This window comes from Coregonus clupeaformis, chromosome 23, assembly GCF_020615455.1.
Source record: "Coregonus clupeaformis isolate EN_2021a chromosome 23, ASM2061545v1, whole genome shotgun sequence".
NCBI classification, from domain to species: Eukaryota; Metazoa; Chordata; class Actinopteri; order Salmoniformes; family Salmonidae; genus Coregonus; species Coregonus clupeaformis.
In genome coordinates, this window is record NC_059214.1 from 22,286,591 (window position 1) to 22,300,141 (window position 13,551).

At 44.3% G+C, this 13,551-nt stretch overlaps 1 protein-coding gene across 1 annotated transcript in view; it reads left to right on the forward strand.

Annotated features, from left to right (window-relative positions):
- The window catches only part of LOC121536761 (alkyldihydroxyacetonephosphate synthase, peroxisomal), a 37,623-nt gene that overhangs the window by 10,159 nt on the left and 13,913 nt on the right, over positions 1-13,551 (forward strand). The window contains exons 2-12 of the mRNA XM_045206582.1: positions 937-1,026; positions 2,556-2,646; positions 2,754-2,874; positions 3,142-3,219; positions 4,303-4,374; positions 4,620-4,699; positions 5,969-6,049; positions 6,890-7,015; positions 7,363-7,471; positions 10,774-10,901; positions 11,505-11,556. Of these exons, the coding sequence (XP_045062517.1) occupies positions 937-1,026; positions 2,556-2,646; positions 2,754-2,874; positions 3,142-3,219; positions 4,303-4,374; positions 4,620-4,699; positions 5,969-6,049; positions 6,890-7,015; positions 7,363-7,471; positions 10,774-10,901; positions 11,505-11,556 (1,028 nt within the window). The remainder of the gene's footprint in view (positions 1-936; positions 1,027-2,555; positions 2,647-2,753; positions 2,875-3,141; positions 3,220-4,302; positions 4,375-4,619; positions 4,700-5,968; positions 6,050-6,889; positions 7,016-7,362; positions 7,472-10,773; positions 10,902-11,504; positions 11,557-13,551) is intronic.

Genomic DNA, 13,551 nt, shown 5'->3' on the forward strand with positions numbered 1-13,551 from the left:
TTTCTGAAACGCATTCCCTTAGGATGAGCATAGTGATTTAACACAGATGAAGAAGCACATTACTAAACTGTCAGTGTTTAATTATGTAGTAGATATTGAGATACTAAAATTCTGCCTGACGTTTGAGTTCAGTGCTCAACCCTGTTTCTTGTATCCTCTTCCATGATTATCATTAGGCCTATGCCCACAATGTTCCTTCCTTTCAAAATCGTTTTAGGAGGATATCCAGTTGTTGGACACACCTTTGGTAATGCATATCTATGGTATGCATCATGATGCTTCCCCCATGGAGTGTCATTGTTGAAAGGAATGTCCTTAATGACATGAGATCTAAGCCACACCCTGACTGATTGCTGTTGATGATAGTGTTTGAAATTAACAGGTTTTCTTCCCCAACGTTACTGTGCCAATAGGCTTTTACCCCTATATGCATTTAGCAGCGGCGCACCACCGCTGCTAAATCGTGGCAGTCACCCCCCCACCGCTAACTCTGCCACCACTGCTGATAAAAGTCCTAGGGGAAACACTGCCAGTGGTTGGCTGTGTGCAGTACACAGGGGAAGGCCACCTTTCAGGGACTACACCTAGGTGTGACTGCAGCCTCCCATACTGCAAATATGCTTACTGATAGCCATGTGGAAAGCCCATTGAATAACTGATAGCAAAATGAGGGAACACTACATTTCCCCATTGCAATAGTTGGATAAGTGGCAAATAGACCACTTATCCAACTACTACGGTTTGCAACAAAATTCTGACATTCTGACATTTTCATGAGGTGCAAGGCCATGTCCTTCTAAAAGTGCTTGCTTGTAGTGTCTTGCTGCCTTGAGATTTTTCTCCTGTGTCCTCCTTTGACCTCAGATAGCATTAGTACAGTATTAGCTGGTATTACTGTAACACAATAAAACTGACTGCAACTGTTTGTTTCCCAAGGCAGGAGATTATGAAGTGGAATGGCTGGGGGTACGGTGACTCCAAATTCCTCTTCAACAATAAGGGTCAAGCAGAATTCACAGGCAAAAGGTACAGTATACTGTCCCAACATTTTCAACCAATTTTTTTACTCTCATGAAGAACATATTCAATGTTCTTGTGTATTATGATCTGTAAATGTGAATGTATCCATTATTCAGTGATAGAATTCTCATTCTGGATTGCACTCTCCACTCCACTACATACTACCGAAAACCTCCCCCTCCTCGGGTCGTCACTAGTTACCACAACCACAAAGTCAAAAACCCTGCCTATTTCTACAATTTATCTGCTTAAAATGTGATTTTAAATCTAACCCAAACATTAATCACACTGCTAACCTTAAGCCTAACCCTAACCTTAAATTAAGACCAAAAAGCACATTTGTGTTTTCATTCATTTAAATGATATAGACAATTTTGGTTTGTGGCTGTGCTATCTAGTGAAACCCCCTCCTCGCGATACTCATTTAGAGTGGGGTGCTAGTGCCATCTAGTGGCTGGTATCTGTATCCTGCATATCTTGCCTCAATTCAGTCCCAGACATATGAGGTCAATTAGTGTTATTATCAGCTGTTTGAAACTCCCCATTGGAAACTCAGATCATTGCCTTGCATGGAATGTTTGTACTTCTTCCCCTTCACCATAGATAGGCTAACTGGTGCTTTTTGTTTTGTGTATGTCAACAGTTCTCATAGGTGGATCATGGTTGGATGTGTACAATCTAACAATTTTAGAAATATGCTGAGTGCTGTAGGAAATTATTACTTTGAATCCCTGTGGGTGTAGAGAAACCTTTTAACTCTACTCTCTCTCTCTAGTGACTGAGGATGACTTCAGTACACACAGGCAGCAGAATGGATTGCTCTTTTCTTTGGCAGTTTTACACCTTTGTCTATCTCACATTATAGAGGCAGAGATGGCCTTATTGGTTTTTTACTTGTGATGTATGGTTTAAGAACAGAAAGCCTTGTCTGTCAGACTTAAATCAAAGGGATCTTGTAGACTCTGTACTGTATGTAGAGCTGGGTTTGTGTAATGGGGGGAATTATACAGGATGCTGTGCAGGAAATGGGTCCTCTGTTATTCTATGTTCTAAATTGTATCAACCACCTCTTTCCATTCCGTGCTTTCTCTGTTGAATTATTTTTGGCTGCTACATATGCGTGGCTGGATGGAAGAAATGAAAGTCAAAGAGAGATTTCTCCTCTTCTCTCCTCCTGAGAGATTTCTCCTCCTCTGTGACAGAGGCTTTTTCATTAAGGAGTGTGTTTCATGGTCTGCTGGACAAAGGCGGACTACAGTCCCCTGATGTGCTGCCCTCTGCTGTGCCAGCGGTTCAATTATTCAGCGGCTGGCGTGACGGGGACGGCACGGACAGCGCTGTCATTGGGCTCGCCTAATAAACTCATTCAGCTCCAACCACCACACGCTGACTTCATACCAATGACAGCCAGACAGTGTTTTCTGTATATATTTCAGCAGTTCCCAGCATAAGTTATGTTTACCGATTGGGTCTGGTGGCAAATTGTGACGGGTAATTTCCTTTCTTCTAATCCTGTGTGTTTCTGTTCATTGCAGGTATAGGCTGAGCGGGATGATCCTGCCCAGTTTGCAGGACTGGTTTGAAAACACCTTTGGCGCCAGTGTGAAGCATAAAAGCCCCGCGACAGTAAGTGTCGTTATTTCCAACACTTGTCTCCTGTTGGTTTGAATTCCAATGACTGCAGCAGTCAGTTAATGGCTCCTCCTCCTCCTCCTCCCATGTCTTTGTCCCAGCCTGCCCTGAATGCCAGCGCTGTGCCACCGCCCAGTCTGAACGAGGCGTTCGTAGAGGACCTGAAGGCCACGGGCATCCCCTTCTCCCATGAGGCTGAGGACAGGGTGTTCCGTGCCCACGGTGAGGCATGCTGGGAAGGCTCTGGTCCTCCAGGGGGATGGGAGTAGTCTGGAGGGTTCTCATACAGGCACTGTGTGAATGTTGAGATCATGATGCCGCCTCTATTTTTACACATGCAAAACATAGGGAAAAAAGCTGCATGAATCAGAGTAAACTGTCAAGTAATTAAATTATAAATATCACACTAATTTTACTGATCATACAACCATAATTGCTTTTTTCGTAGTATATTAAGTATATTACATTTTTTCACTCTTATGTTAACAGGTCATTGCTTACATGAAATCTTTGCTCTCAGACAAGGGAAGAAATTTGAGCGGGTTCCGGACATGGTGGTGTGGCCAAGTGAGTTTTGCGGCACTACTATTGTAAATGGTCCTTGTTTTTTTTCCTTCCCTCCCACATTGCATTGCTTCTTTCCATCTTGGCTTAGGTGATTTAAAGGGTTAATCTCTGCAGAGGCGTAGGGATATTAATATGTATGAGCGGAGGCTTAATAAGAAGCGTCAGGGGGAGGGCGTTTGATACCCAATACACCACGGCCGGGCCCAGCACAGTACCCCCATGAATTACGCCACAGATTGGTTCACTGCAGTTATGGCCGGCACTATTTTATCATGTAAATGAGTGTTGACTTATGGCTGAAACTTGATTAGCAGGCTCCCAAATGGCCAGCAAATCACGAAGCTCCTGTAGCAGCATTCAAATTGGAACGTCCCCTGGTTTTCTAACTCTCCAAATCCACACAAAATTGCACTCCCTCTAGCCTCAGTGATGTAAAACGTGAATTCCAGGGTAGTTACTTTAGTATGGTTGTATATTTAAGTGGAAGGTTGTTAGTCTTGTGAACTCTTATACCCACACCAAAGCCGCCCTTTGTTTAATTGGACGGCAGAGTGTGTTGGAACGGATACATTTTTCATTGGCCAGCGAGGGAGGGCTTGAGCCCAGTGAAGCTGATCCATGTAGGTTGATATTGCTGTTCTGTCTCTTCCCCCTCACCCTCAGTCACTCAGCCAGGGGACCAGTGTGAATGGACATGGGAGCTGGGATTGGCCAGAGCACCTTGTCCGTATTGATCCCCCACATCCCACCCCAGAGACCCGGGCTTCATGCTCTCTGGTTCCATCTCAGGAATGCCCCCAGCCAAATCAGAGCCATCTTCCCCCAGAAGCACCCCCTGGCCTATCCCTGGCTCTCCCTGGCCTATCCCTGGCTCTCCCTGTCTCTCTGCTCAAATGGCTTAGGCCTTATGTGAATGTTTATTGTTTTCCGGAGGCTGATGGTTTATGTGGCATTTCTTATTCCCTTTGCCACATGAGTACTCTTGTTATCGCCCTAACACTAATTTATGGCTGTGTGTTTTATATAATGACATGGGATAAAATGTCCATCCAAATATTGTTGTGGTATTCTTTGCCTGCGCAGACTGCCACAACGACGTGGTGAAACTTGTGGAGCTGGCATGCAAGCACAATGTTTGTTTGATACCATACGGCGGTGAGTATTTTACATTTTTGTAAACTCAATAGTACAGTTCATTATAATATGTGCTTTTTAATGTTTTCCAAACTTAATAACTGATTTTAGACCAGAATGATTATGATACTGTATGCCATGTCTTGACCATATGACCTGACCAGGAAAAAGTATACTACTAGGGCCCGGAGTTTTCCCCTGTTCATGTGACATGCTCAGGGAAAACTCCAGGTCCTAACCCTAACCGCTCTCCTGTCCTCCCCCAGGAGGCACAAGTGTGACCAGTGCTCTAGAGTGCCCCCCGGAGGAGACTCGCTGCATTGTCTCCCTGGATACTTCACAGATGGTGGGGAATCAGAGCTGCACAGCTGCACATATACATGCATCCATACAGAGATCTGCTCTGCTCAGCACTTTGTCTCAACACAACTTACTGTTTTACTCATTTATATGACAGTATAATGTCTTGTATAGTAAGATTAACTGACAATATATAGTTTAGTATGGACAGTATTAAGCCAGGGACTATTTATTTTAGATGTTAGAGCTCCTATTGCTGTGAATGTTGGAATCTACAACTTACTATAGATGTGCAGACAGGAAAGCTAGCGGTCAGCAGAGGATGCTCCTATATCCACATCAAAGCTTATTCAGACTTCCAGCTGAGACTCACTCTCTCATTATCTAACTTTGGGAGAATCCTGTAGCATTCATTTGCCAAGCTGTTCTCAGAGAAATTACTGTTAGTGAAGGAAACCCAATAGGAAACAGCATTTAGTAGCAGTACTGTATCACAGCGCTGTTGGACAACCCTCTGCCCAGGTGATATATTGGCAGTCTGGACAGCGCTAGTCCAGCAGTCACTGAGGGGGTGACGTAAATACTAGTGACCAGTGCACTGGGTCAAGGGTCACGGGGCATAGCGGGTCTGAGGGAGGCACATGAAAGGCTGTGTATGACAGCAGCAGACACTTTATTACCTCTGGAGAATGATTGATGTCTCTGTGAGGGGAGCTCAAGCTGGGCCAGGAGGTGCCTGGAGAGCCTGAAACGAGAGGGGGATTTGCTGGATTGAATGTTAAAAGGAGGTTAACCTTTTGGAATCTATCTGACTGATGCTGTGTCCTCCCCACGGCCTAGTCCTCTAGTCACGCCAGCCACATGTGTGCTGCATCTCGCTGGTGGGAGTTGCTACTGAAATACTCCCCCCGCGTCTTCAACAATTACAAGAGCTTGGCTGTTATTCCCTTTCTCATTGGTAGATGTTGTGGTCGCCACAGAATCTGTATTTTCCTCGCAGTTGTTATAAAATGCTGCATGCTGACCTGTTTGGGCTTAAGACCTCAACAACTGGAATGTATTTTAAGGCAGTAATTCAATGGGTGAAGGCAGAGTTGGAGTACAGTGAGGACAGCCATGGGTATTTGCTGTCAATGCAACTGCATTTGAATAAAAATCCTCTCCCTCTTAACCTCTATCAGATACAGAGCCTGCTTTTCACTTGGGCTGAAGTCATAAGGCGTTGAACAGGATTTTATTTTGTTTGTTCTAGTGGTATAAACGATCTAAGCAGTGACATTTTATGACCTCATGAGTTTTGTCTTTGTATCTGCAGAACCGCATATTGTGGATCGACGAGAAGAATTTAGTCGCCCACGTTGAAGCTGGCATCATCGGTCAGGATTTAGAGAGATTAGTAAGTGTCTTGACTTCGTCAGTGCTCAAATTTCTAAACCATTTCTTACCCAATGATTTGCCATGAAAGCCTCATGTCATTAAGATGGTAAGATGGCCACGAATAAACTCCCATCCTTTCACCTGTGGGTTAGTTGTTTACTGGGAGTACAGAGAGACCATGCTAGGCAGGTCTGAATGGCAGAAGAAAGGGTAAGTATGTTCCACAGCGGAGCAGTGAAGGGTAGAGGCTCGGGCGATGAGCAGATGGCACCATGAAGCTAATTCAGAAAAATGGAGAAGGAGCCAGTGTTTGATGTGGAGGAATGCGTGTGCTGCATCTCAAACAGGCGCCACTTTTGCATATAGAGAGAGGCCATTTTGACTGAGCAGATGGCTCAGCATTGAAAGCTGCCTGTCGGGGAGAGCAGTGCCATAAAGCACACGGCCTGACTCTCCTCACATCACCTGGAAGAGAGGTGTCATTAGAGCAGACCTGGCCCTGCCTGCCGCAAGGCACTCAGACAGGGCTCTACAGGTTTATTACCTCAAATATCTTTCAGCATAGAGCCAGCCCAGCCCACCATCCAAAACTATTTTTGCTACTTCACTTATTTTTTTGTGGTCGGTTTATTTTAGACCGTTGTAAAAATGTATGATGTCATCAAGCTAAGAATCTGAACACAAAAGCCCCTAACGAGCCCTCTATTGAATCCAACAATGGAAGAGGAATTTGTTTGTCTCAAGCTGTTTGGTTTCATAACAAATTGTGGTTTATGCAAGCAAGTTCTTTTAACCACCTACAGTATGTGCTGCTATGAATACTGATGAGTGTACTTCTGTTGTTCTCTTTCCTCCCCAGCTCAACGAGAGCGGCTACTGTACGGGGCATGAGCCTGACTCCATGGAGTTCAGTTCTCTGGGCGGCTGGGTGGCCACTAGGGCATCAGGCATGAAGAAGAACGTTTACGGCAACATCGAGGACCTGGTACGTGCCCGCCCTCTTCTCTCTAACGAGCTCTGATCTTACTAGGAGACTGAACAGGCAAAAGATTTGAAACTGAAAGGCACTAATTAGCAACTTGCACGTGAAGTTGCAGGTGCGGCCGTCAAAACCTTCTGTATGGGAACCATTCTATTTGTTTTTCCTGGGAAGAAGCCTGCTTGCTTTGGTTAAGATCTGTCAATGGTTGACAGAATGTAGCCTTGAATATGACCTCAGCAAACCCAGGAAGCTCTTGTTTTAAACTCTAACCTGGAAATTCCACTACTCTCTGCGGTTATTAAAGTCAAACTTAGTGACTTGAGCTGCCATCTTGATTGTCCTGTGTGCAGGTGATCCACATAAAGGTGGTGACCCCTCGAGGGGTGATGGAGAAGAGCTGCCAGGGACCACGCATGTCCACTGGGCCAGACATCCACCACTTCATCCTGGGCTCAGAAGGTAAGACTCGCCTCTCCTCTCGTGGCTCATGACTGCAACATGATAAAAGTTCACCCTATCTGCATGAGTTCACGCGTGTGCGTGTGTGTGTGTGTGTGTGTGTGTGTGTGTGTATAATGTGATAGGGGTGTAGTAGTAACATGGTACTTCTCATGTAGCGGCTCAGGTTAACTTTAACCAGAGTGGGAGAAGAGATCTAGCCAAGAGAGAGGGCTATTGGTTTTGGGGCCTCTGTGCTTCATGCCTGCCCACGCCCCCACCTCTTCTGCTCCCCTGTCCTTGTGAGAGCCCAGTGAGAATAGTGCCATATGCCAGGTTCCCACCCCCCACATAAAGAGGAGGTGCAGGGACTCCTGGCACTGCAGTGTTCAACAGCTGTGGGTACACACGCTCAGCGAAGCATTGCAAGCTGCTCACTGACTCCACACTGGGGCTGGGCAGAGATCTCCATTTGTACTCATTAGAATGGTTTTTCGGGATACTTAACGCACATCTGCGAATGAAAGCCTAACAACATGTATTTAATTTAGTCCAATCAACTCTTTTAAATTACCTTCAATTCAGGGACACAGAGATTGAAATAAAGACTATCGTAATCGTTGAAAGGGGAGAATGGGTTGGCTCAGATGTGCCGAGTAGTTGTTCCTCATCTAACTGGTATTAGGTTTGAGTTTTGGACCTATTTGAGCCTGGTGCCTACTGTGAAGCCAGCCCCTGTTAGGTAGGAGAGGAGACAGGACCACCTTGTCCCCAGTCTCAGACACTGTGTGGGCACCTGGCTGGGCGGCCTGCTCTGCTGCTGGAGCTGAGAGAGAGAGAGGTCATACCTCTGCTTGGTCTCATTACAATATCTCCCCCTGCACACGCATCCCACACGCTGACACTAGTCCACAACAACAGAGCCTAGCACTGGAACCCAAACACTGCTCTGCATGTTAAGTGGCCAGGCATCTATTTCAATAAAAATGACTTAGAACCCTCTTCCTCTTCTCATTCCACACACAGTATCCCTCCTCTCGCTAATCTCCCTGACCTTGAAGTGACCTGAATACCAAAGTATTTCCCTCTGCCCTTCTCTAAGCAGTGTGAAAAGGGATTGATTGGAATAATCAATAATAATCAGGTTTCTGTTTCAAAGCCATTGCCAATGTTATGCAGGTGTGTGAAGCAGGCCAGCACTAATCGCATGTTGTGTGGAGTTAATGTGATGTGAAACTGCCTCCTTTGACTCCTTAACGAGTGGCCACAGGTTTCAGCAGCATGGCATCTCACACATCAGGCTTGTTCACTGCCGCTTTTTTTCCTCTCTGTGATAACAGAACGTAGGAAATAGGTACTGCATGGTGCTGGCTCCTCTGTTGGAAGGGACATCTCCTCTAAACAACCCTGGTTATAGCGAGGTTAGCGAGGGCTCATTTACATAGAGGATTGCGGTAAAAATGGCTCTTGCTGTCCCACTCGCACGCGATACGGTCTCCCCCTCTGGAGTTAGTGTGTTAGTTGACCTTGCTGAGAGCGTTGTGCTGGTCCTACCCAGCCTCCTCTCCTTTCTTTCTTTCTTTCTTTCTCTCTCTCTCTCTCTCTCTCTCTCTCTCTCTCTCTCTCTCTCTCTCTCTCTCTCTCTCTCTCTCTCTCTCTCTCTCGCTCTCGCTCTCGCTCTCGCTCTCGCTCTCGCTCTCGCTCTCGCTCTCGCTCTCGCTCTCGCTCTGTCTCTCTCTCTCGGTCTCTGTGCTGTGGGTTCTACCTCCACTCCTCCACCACAGTGTGGGTGTGACGATGCCCCTGAGAGGAGGCCCAGGGTATGTGCAGAGGCGTGATGATGGAGTCACATGTTCTCGGTTGGGCCACTAGAGAGCAGCATGTGGCATGTAGTGTCACATTAAAAGGCTCATTAACGGCCTTGGCATGCACAGGACAGCCCCTAATGGATCTGGCTGTACAGACTATATGTGTCATCTCAATGGGACAACACTAATGCACATTACATGAGTCAAGTACACATTTACAGAATTACAGATTAATCTAAAGGAAAAAGTCCTGTATTTGAGATTTCAAAAACATTTTACATTTTAGTCATTTAGCAGACGCTCTTATCCAGAGCGACTTACAGTTAGTAAGTGGTATTAGAAGTGTTATTGATGATTTCTTTCGAGGTAACATTATTGTGTGAATTCAGAGCGAGAATAGGCCAAGACAGTGTATGGCTCAACTTGACCTGACAGTATTTAATTATTGTGGATATTTTCTCAAATTAGCCAACGTTCATAAACACTCATTAAGCCGTTAGCAAGACATCTGTGTTTTTTATGGAAATAGTAATTAAAGACAATATATTAAATAAACATCACATTTTGATTTCCACCCGCAGAATTATAAACTGGTGCCTCGCTGAGGTTATCACTATTTACAGTGTGATCTCATTAAGATAAAAGCTTTATTAGAATCCGTTCCACCGTTAAGGTTTTATAGAGCCAGTTACTCCATCTATACTCTCCATGGGATTTGTAAACGGCACTAGGCTAAACATAATTCCTTTATTGGTGCGTTTACTGCATAGTTTGGCCCATTAGTTGTCCATATTTTGCCAATTGGGAGTCCGTCCATTCAAATTGTCATCCATTTCTACAACATCTTGTTCGTCTTTCTGAAACACGGGAAATGGCGTTGTCTGCTTTGATAGAGAACTTTCCTTAAGGGACATGTTTGCGTCCCAAATGGCACCCTATTCTTTCTATAGTGCACTACTTTGTACCAGAGCCCTATGGGCACTGATAAGAAATAGTGCACTATAAAGGGAATAGGGTGCCATTTTGGACATTGCAATTCTTGCTCTGGGCAGGGAAAATTCTACCTGCAGGTAATAGAAGGTGGAACATGACACGTAAAGCTGCAGACACAGTGGATACTTTGTGGGGTCAGGGGTTAGCTGCGAACCCTGGGCGACATGTAATGTGCTCCTGGTGTTTGCCTTCCTTTGATATGGACCTGTTTTATTTCCTCGATAAATCTCATTGGTCTCCTGTGAGCAGCATGAAACCAGATCACAGAGGTGAAAGGTGGCACATAGGTCACCACCAGTGATGTGGTGGTAAAGACACTAGGTGGGTAAACAACGTTTACATGTGGTTACCCTCCACTACACCACTGGTCATCACCAGCCCAGTTAGTTAAGTCAGGCATTAAAGCTTCAATTATGTAGCACAATCAAACCTAACCACAACCAATGTCAGGCTATTGTTTTACAGTCATTCTTGTATGAGAACCTTGGTTTCAATAGTATGTGCCCCTGTGTTTTCCACTAGGAACTCTTGGTGTGGTTACTGAGGTAACAATGAAGATCCGGCCAATCCCAGAGTACCAGAAGTACGGCTCAGTGGTCTTCCCAAACTTTGAGGCGGGAGTGTCCTGCTTACGAGAGGTTGCCAAGCAGGTAAAGACCATTACCATCTTGTGTTTGTACAATGTACCTATTGCGAATAGGTTACATTATAATAACAGTGAGAACAGTAGCTAAACTATGCAGGTATTGAACAGTGCAGATCAATGCTATATTGTAGTGTAAAAACAAAGTGGTCAGGTTATGTTTGGCAGATCTCCAAATCTGGGAAGGAATTAATTTGAATGATAATGAAGACCATAATAACAAATAAGTTCCTCTGCTTGCTCTGACTGGGTAGTGCTGATGCAACCATTATTGATGACTACAATTTGTGCAGCTACGTTCGTTACAGGAATTAGTTGAGTCGGTACAGTAGTATAGCGTATAGCACACAATTAAGGTATCGACCATTGAGCCTTGGCTTTTCATGGACGTATCCACACACTACCAGGAATATCTGCTCATGTCTATAGGTTGTGTATGATTGTGAAACAAATGTTATTTCAAAGTCATTTGAAAGGTTTTTCTCTAAATGACGAAACGTAATGCAGGTTAAACTTTCACTAGGAAAATTAGTAGAATAATGTGTGGGATGGGGAAATGTTTACAAAATAAAATGAAACATGCTCCTAAATTAATTCTTTTTTCTCCCAGAGGTGTGCACCTGCATCCATCCGGCTCATGGATAACGAACAGTTTCAGTTCGGTACGTCAACATCATTCAGAACCCTGCCATTTCATCTCTGCAAAGGAACCTTTTGATATACATTGAGTGTACAAAACATTAGAACACCTTCCTAATATTGAGTTGCACCCCCACCCCCCTTTTGCCCTCAGAACAGCCTCAATTCGTCAGGGCATGGACTCTACAAGGTGTTGAAAGCGTTCCACAGGGATGCTGGCCTATGTTGACTCCAATGCTTCCCACCGTTGTGTGATGTTGGCTGGATGTCCTTTGGGTGGTAGACCATTCTTGATAACCATGGGAAACTGTTGAGCGTGAAAAACCCAGCAGCGTTGAGCTCTTGACACAAACCGGTGCATCCACCATACACCGTTCAAAGGCACTTCAATCTTTTGTCTTGCCCATTCACCCTCTGAATGGCACACATACACAATCCATGTCTCAAGGCTTAAAAATCCTTCTTTAACCTGTTTTAATTTTACAAGTGACATCAATAAGCTATCATAGCATTCACCTGGTCAGTCTGTCATGGAAAGACCTCATAATGTTCATAATGTTTTGTACACTCAGTGTATCTTTGTTTAACATGGGAGCTCAAAGTGAAGTAGTAGACTATGCTGTCTGGCTCCACACCCTGCCTGTGCTGTGTGGCTGACCTGGTTTTCATTTCTAAGTTATTCCCTCTAGCCCCCTCCACAGTCCACTAAAATGTAAAAGGCTGGGGTCTGAGGAACATGCAGCACGTGCCTTCTAGTGATGGGGGAAAAAATCGATACAGTTGCATATCGGGATATTATTTTTCATGAAATATTGTATCGTTTTGACAATAACGCAATATTATTTTTGCGCTAGTTGGCTGGACCTGCACCAAAACTATTTATTTTCAGCACATTTATTTCCATGACTGATCAGAACTCGTTTTCTCATGGCTCTCGTCCCTCTGCAGCAGACATATGGTGAGGAATATGTTAGGAACATCGAATCGCAATAAAATCACAGTATCGAATCGCAATACATATAGAATCGTGATAATCACAATATATATCGTATCGGCACCTAAGTATCGTGATCGTATCGTGAAGTCCCTGGCAATTCCCAGCCCTAGTTCCTTCATATGCCATATCTTTCTACTCAGAGTCATTGTCTTTTGAAAGTAGTCTAATTCCTTGAATCTGACATTCTTTTTAATTGCCATTTGGCCTGGTTTTGTGTGAGGCTTTTTTCCCCAACTGTAATCCATTTGAGAAAATAATATAGCATTGGCAAAGTTTCTTCATGTTTGCTTTTGGCTCCCTCTGCTACGTTGCATTAAGTTAAATTGATCATTATTTCAGCAGAGTAGCTAGCTGCACACACACGACTCGTGGATTAAAGCCCAATGAAAAATGACCTTGGCAACAATTAAGCAGTTGTTATATTGAAGTTTTACATTATTGTTTCTTGAGGTCCGGTGGAATGTATCAGGCGTTGGTGCCAGACATCTTTGTAAAGTTCTTCAGTCTCCTGGGATCTCATTAGCCTCCTTATATTCCCACTTTTCACCGAGTGAGCACTTCTTAGCATTAAGCAGGCAAGATGAAGCGACCAGGTTTCTCACTAATAACTGAACCTCAGTCCGGACTGATAGGATACCTTCTTGGCCTTATTAGTGCCTTCCCAGCAAACCGGGAACATTCCCAGGACATTAGCTAACATTCCCATTAAGTTCTAGTTAGGATTTTATCTAACATTAGGATGATAACATCCCAAAACATGCAAATAATGTTGTTGGTAACAAAATATTATTGGAATGTTCTAGCATTCACTAAAATGTTGTGCACAACATCTGTAACAACCACCACAGAACATTCCCCTAAGGTTTTTATTAGGTTTCCAGGTAATGTAACAAAATGTGTTCTGTGAATGTTCTTGCAACATCAGGCAAATGTTTTACACAAACATTGTATAATCATCAGCACAACTGGACAGTTTTTGTGTTTTGGGGCAACCTAATGAATGTTCACAGAACCTATTTTT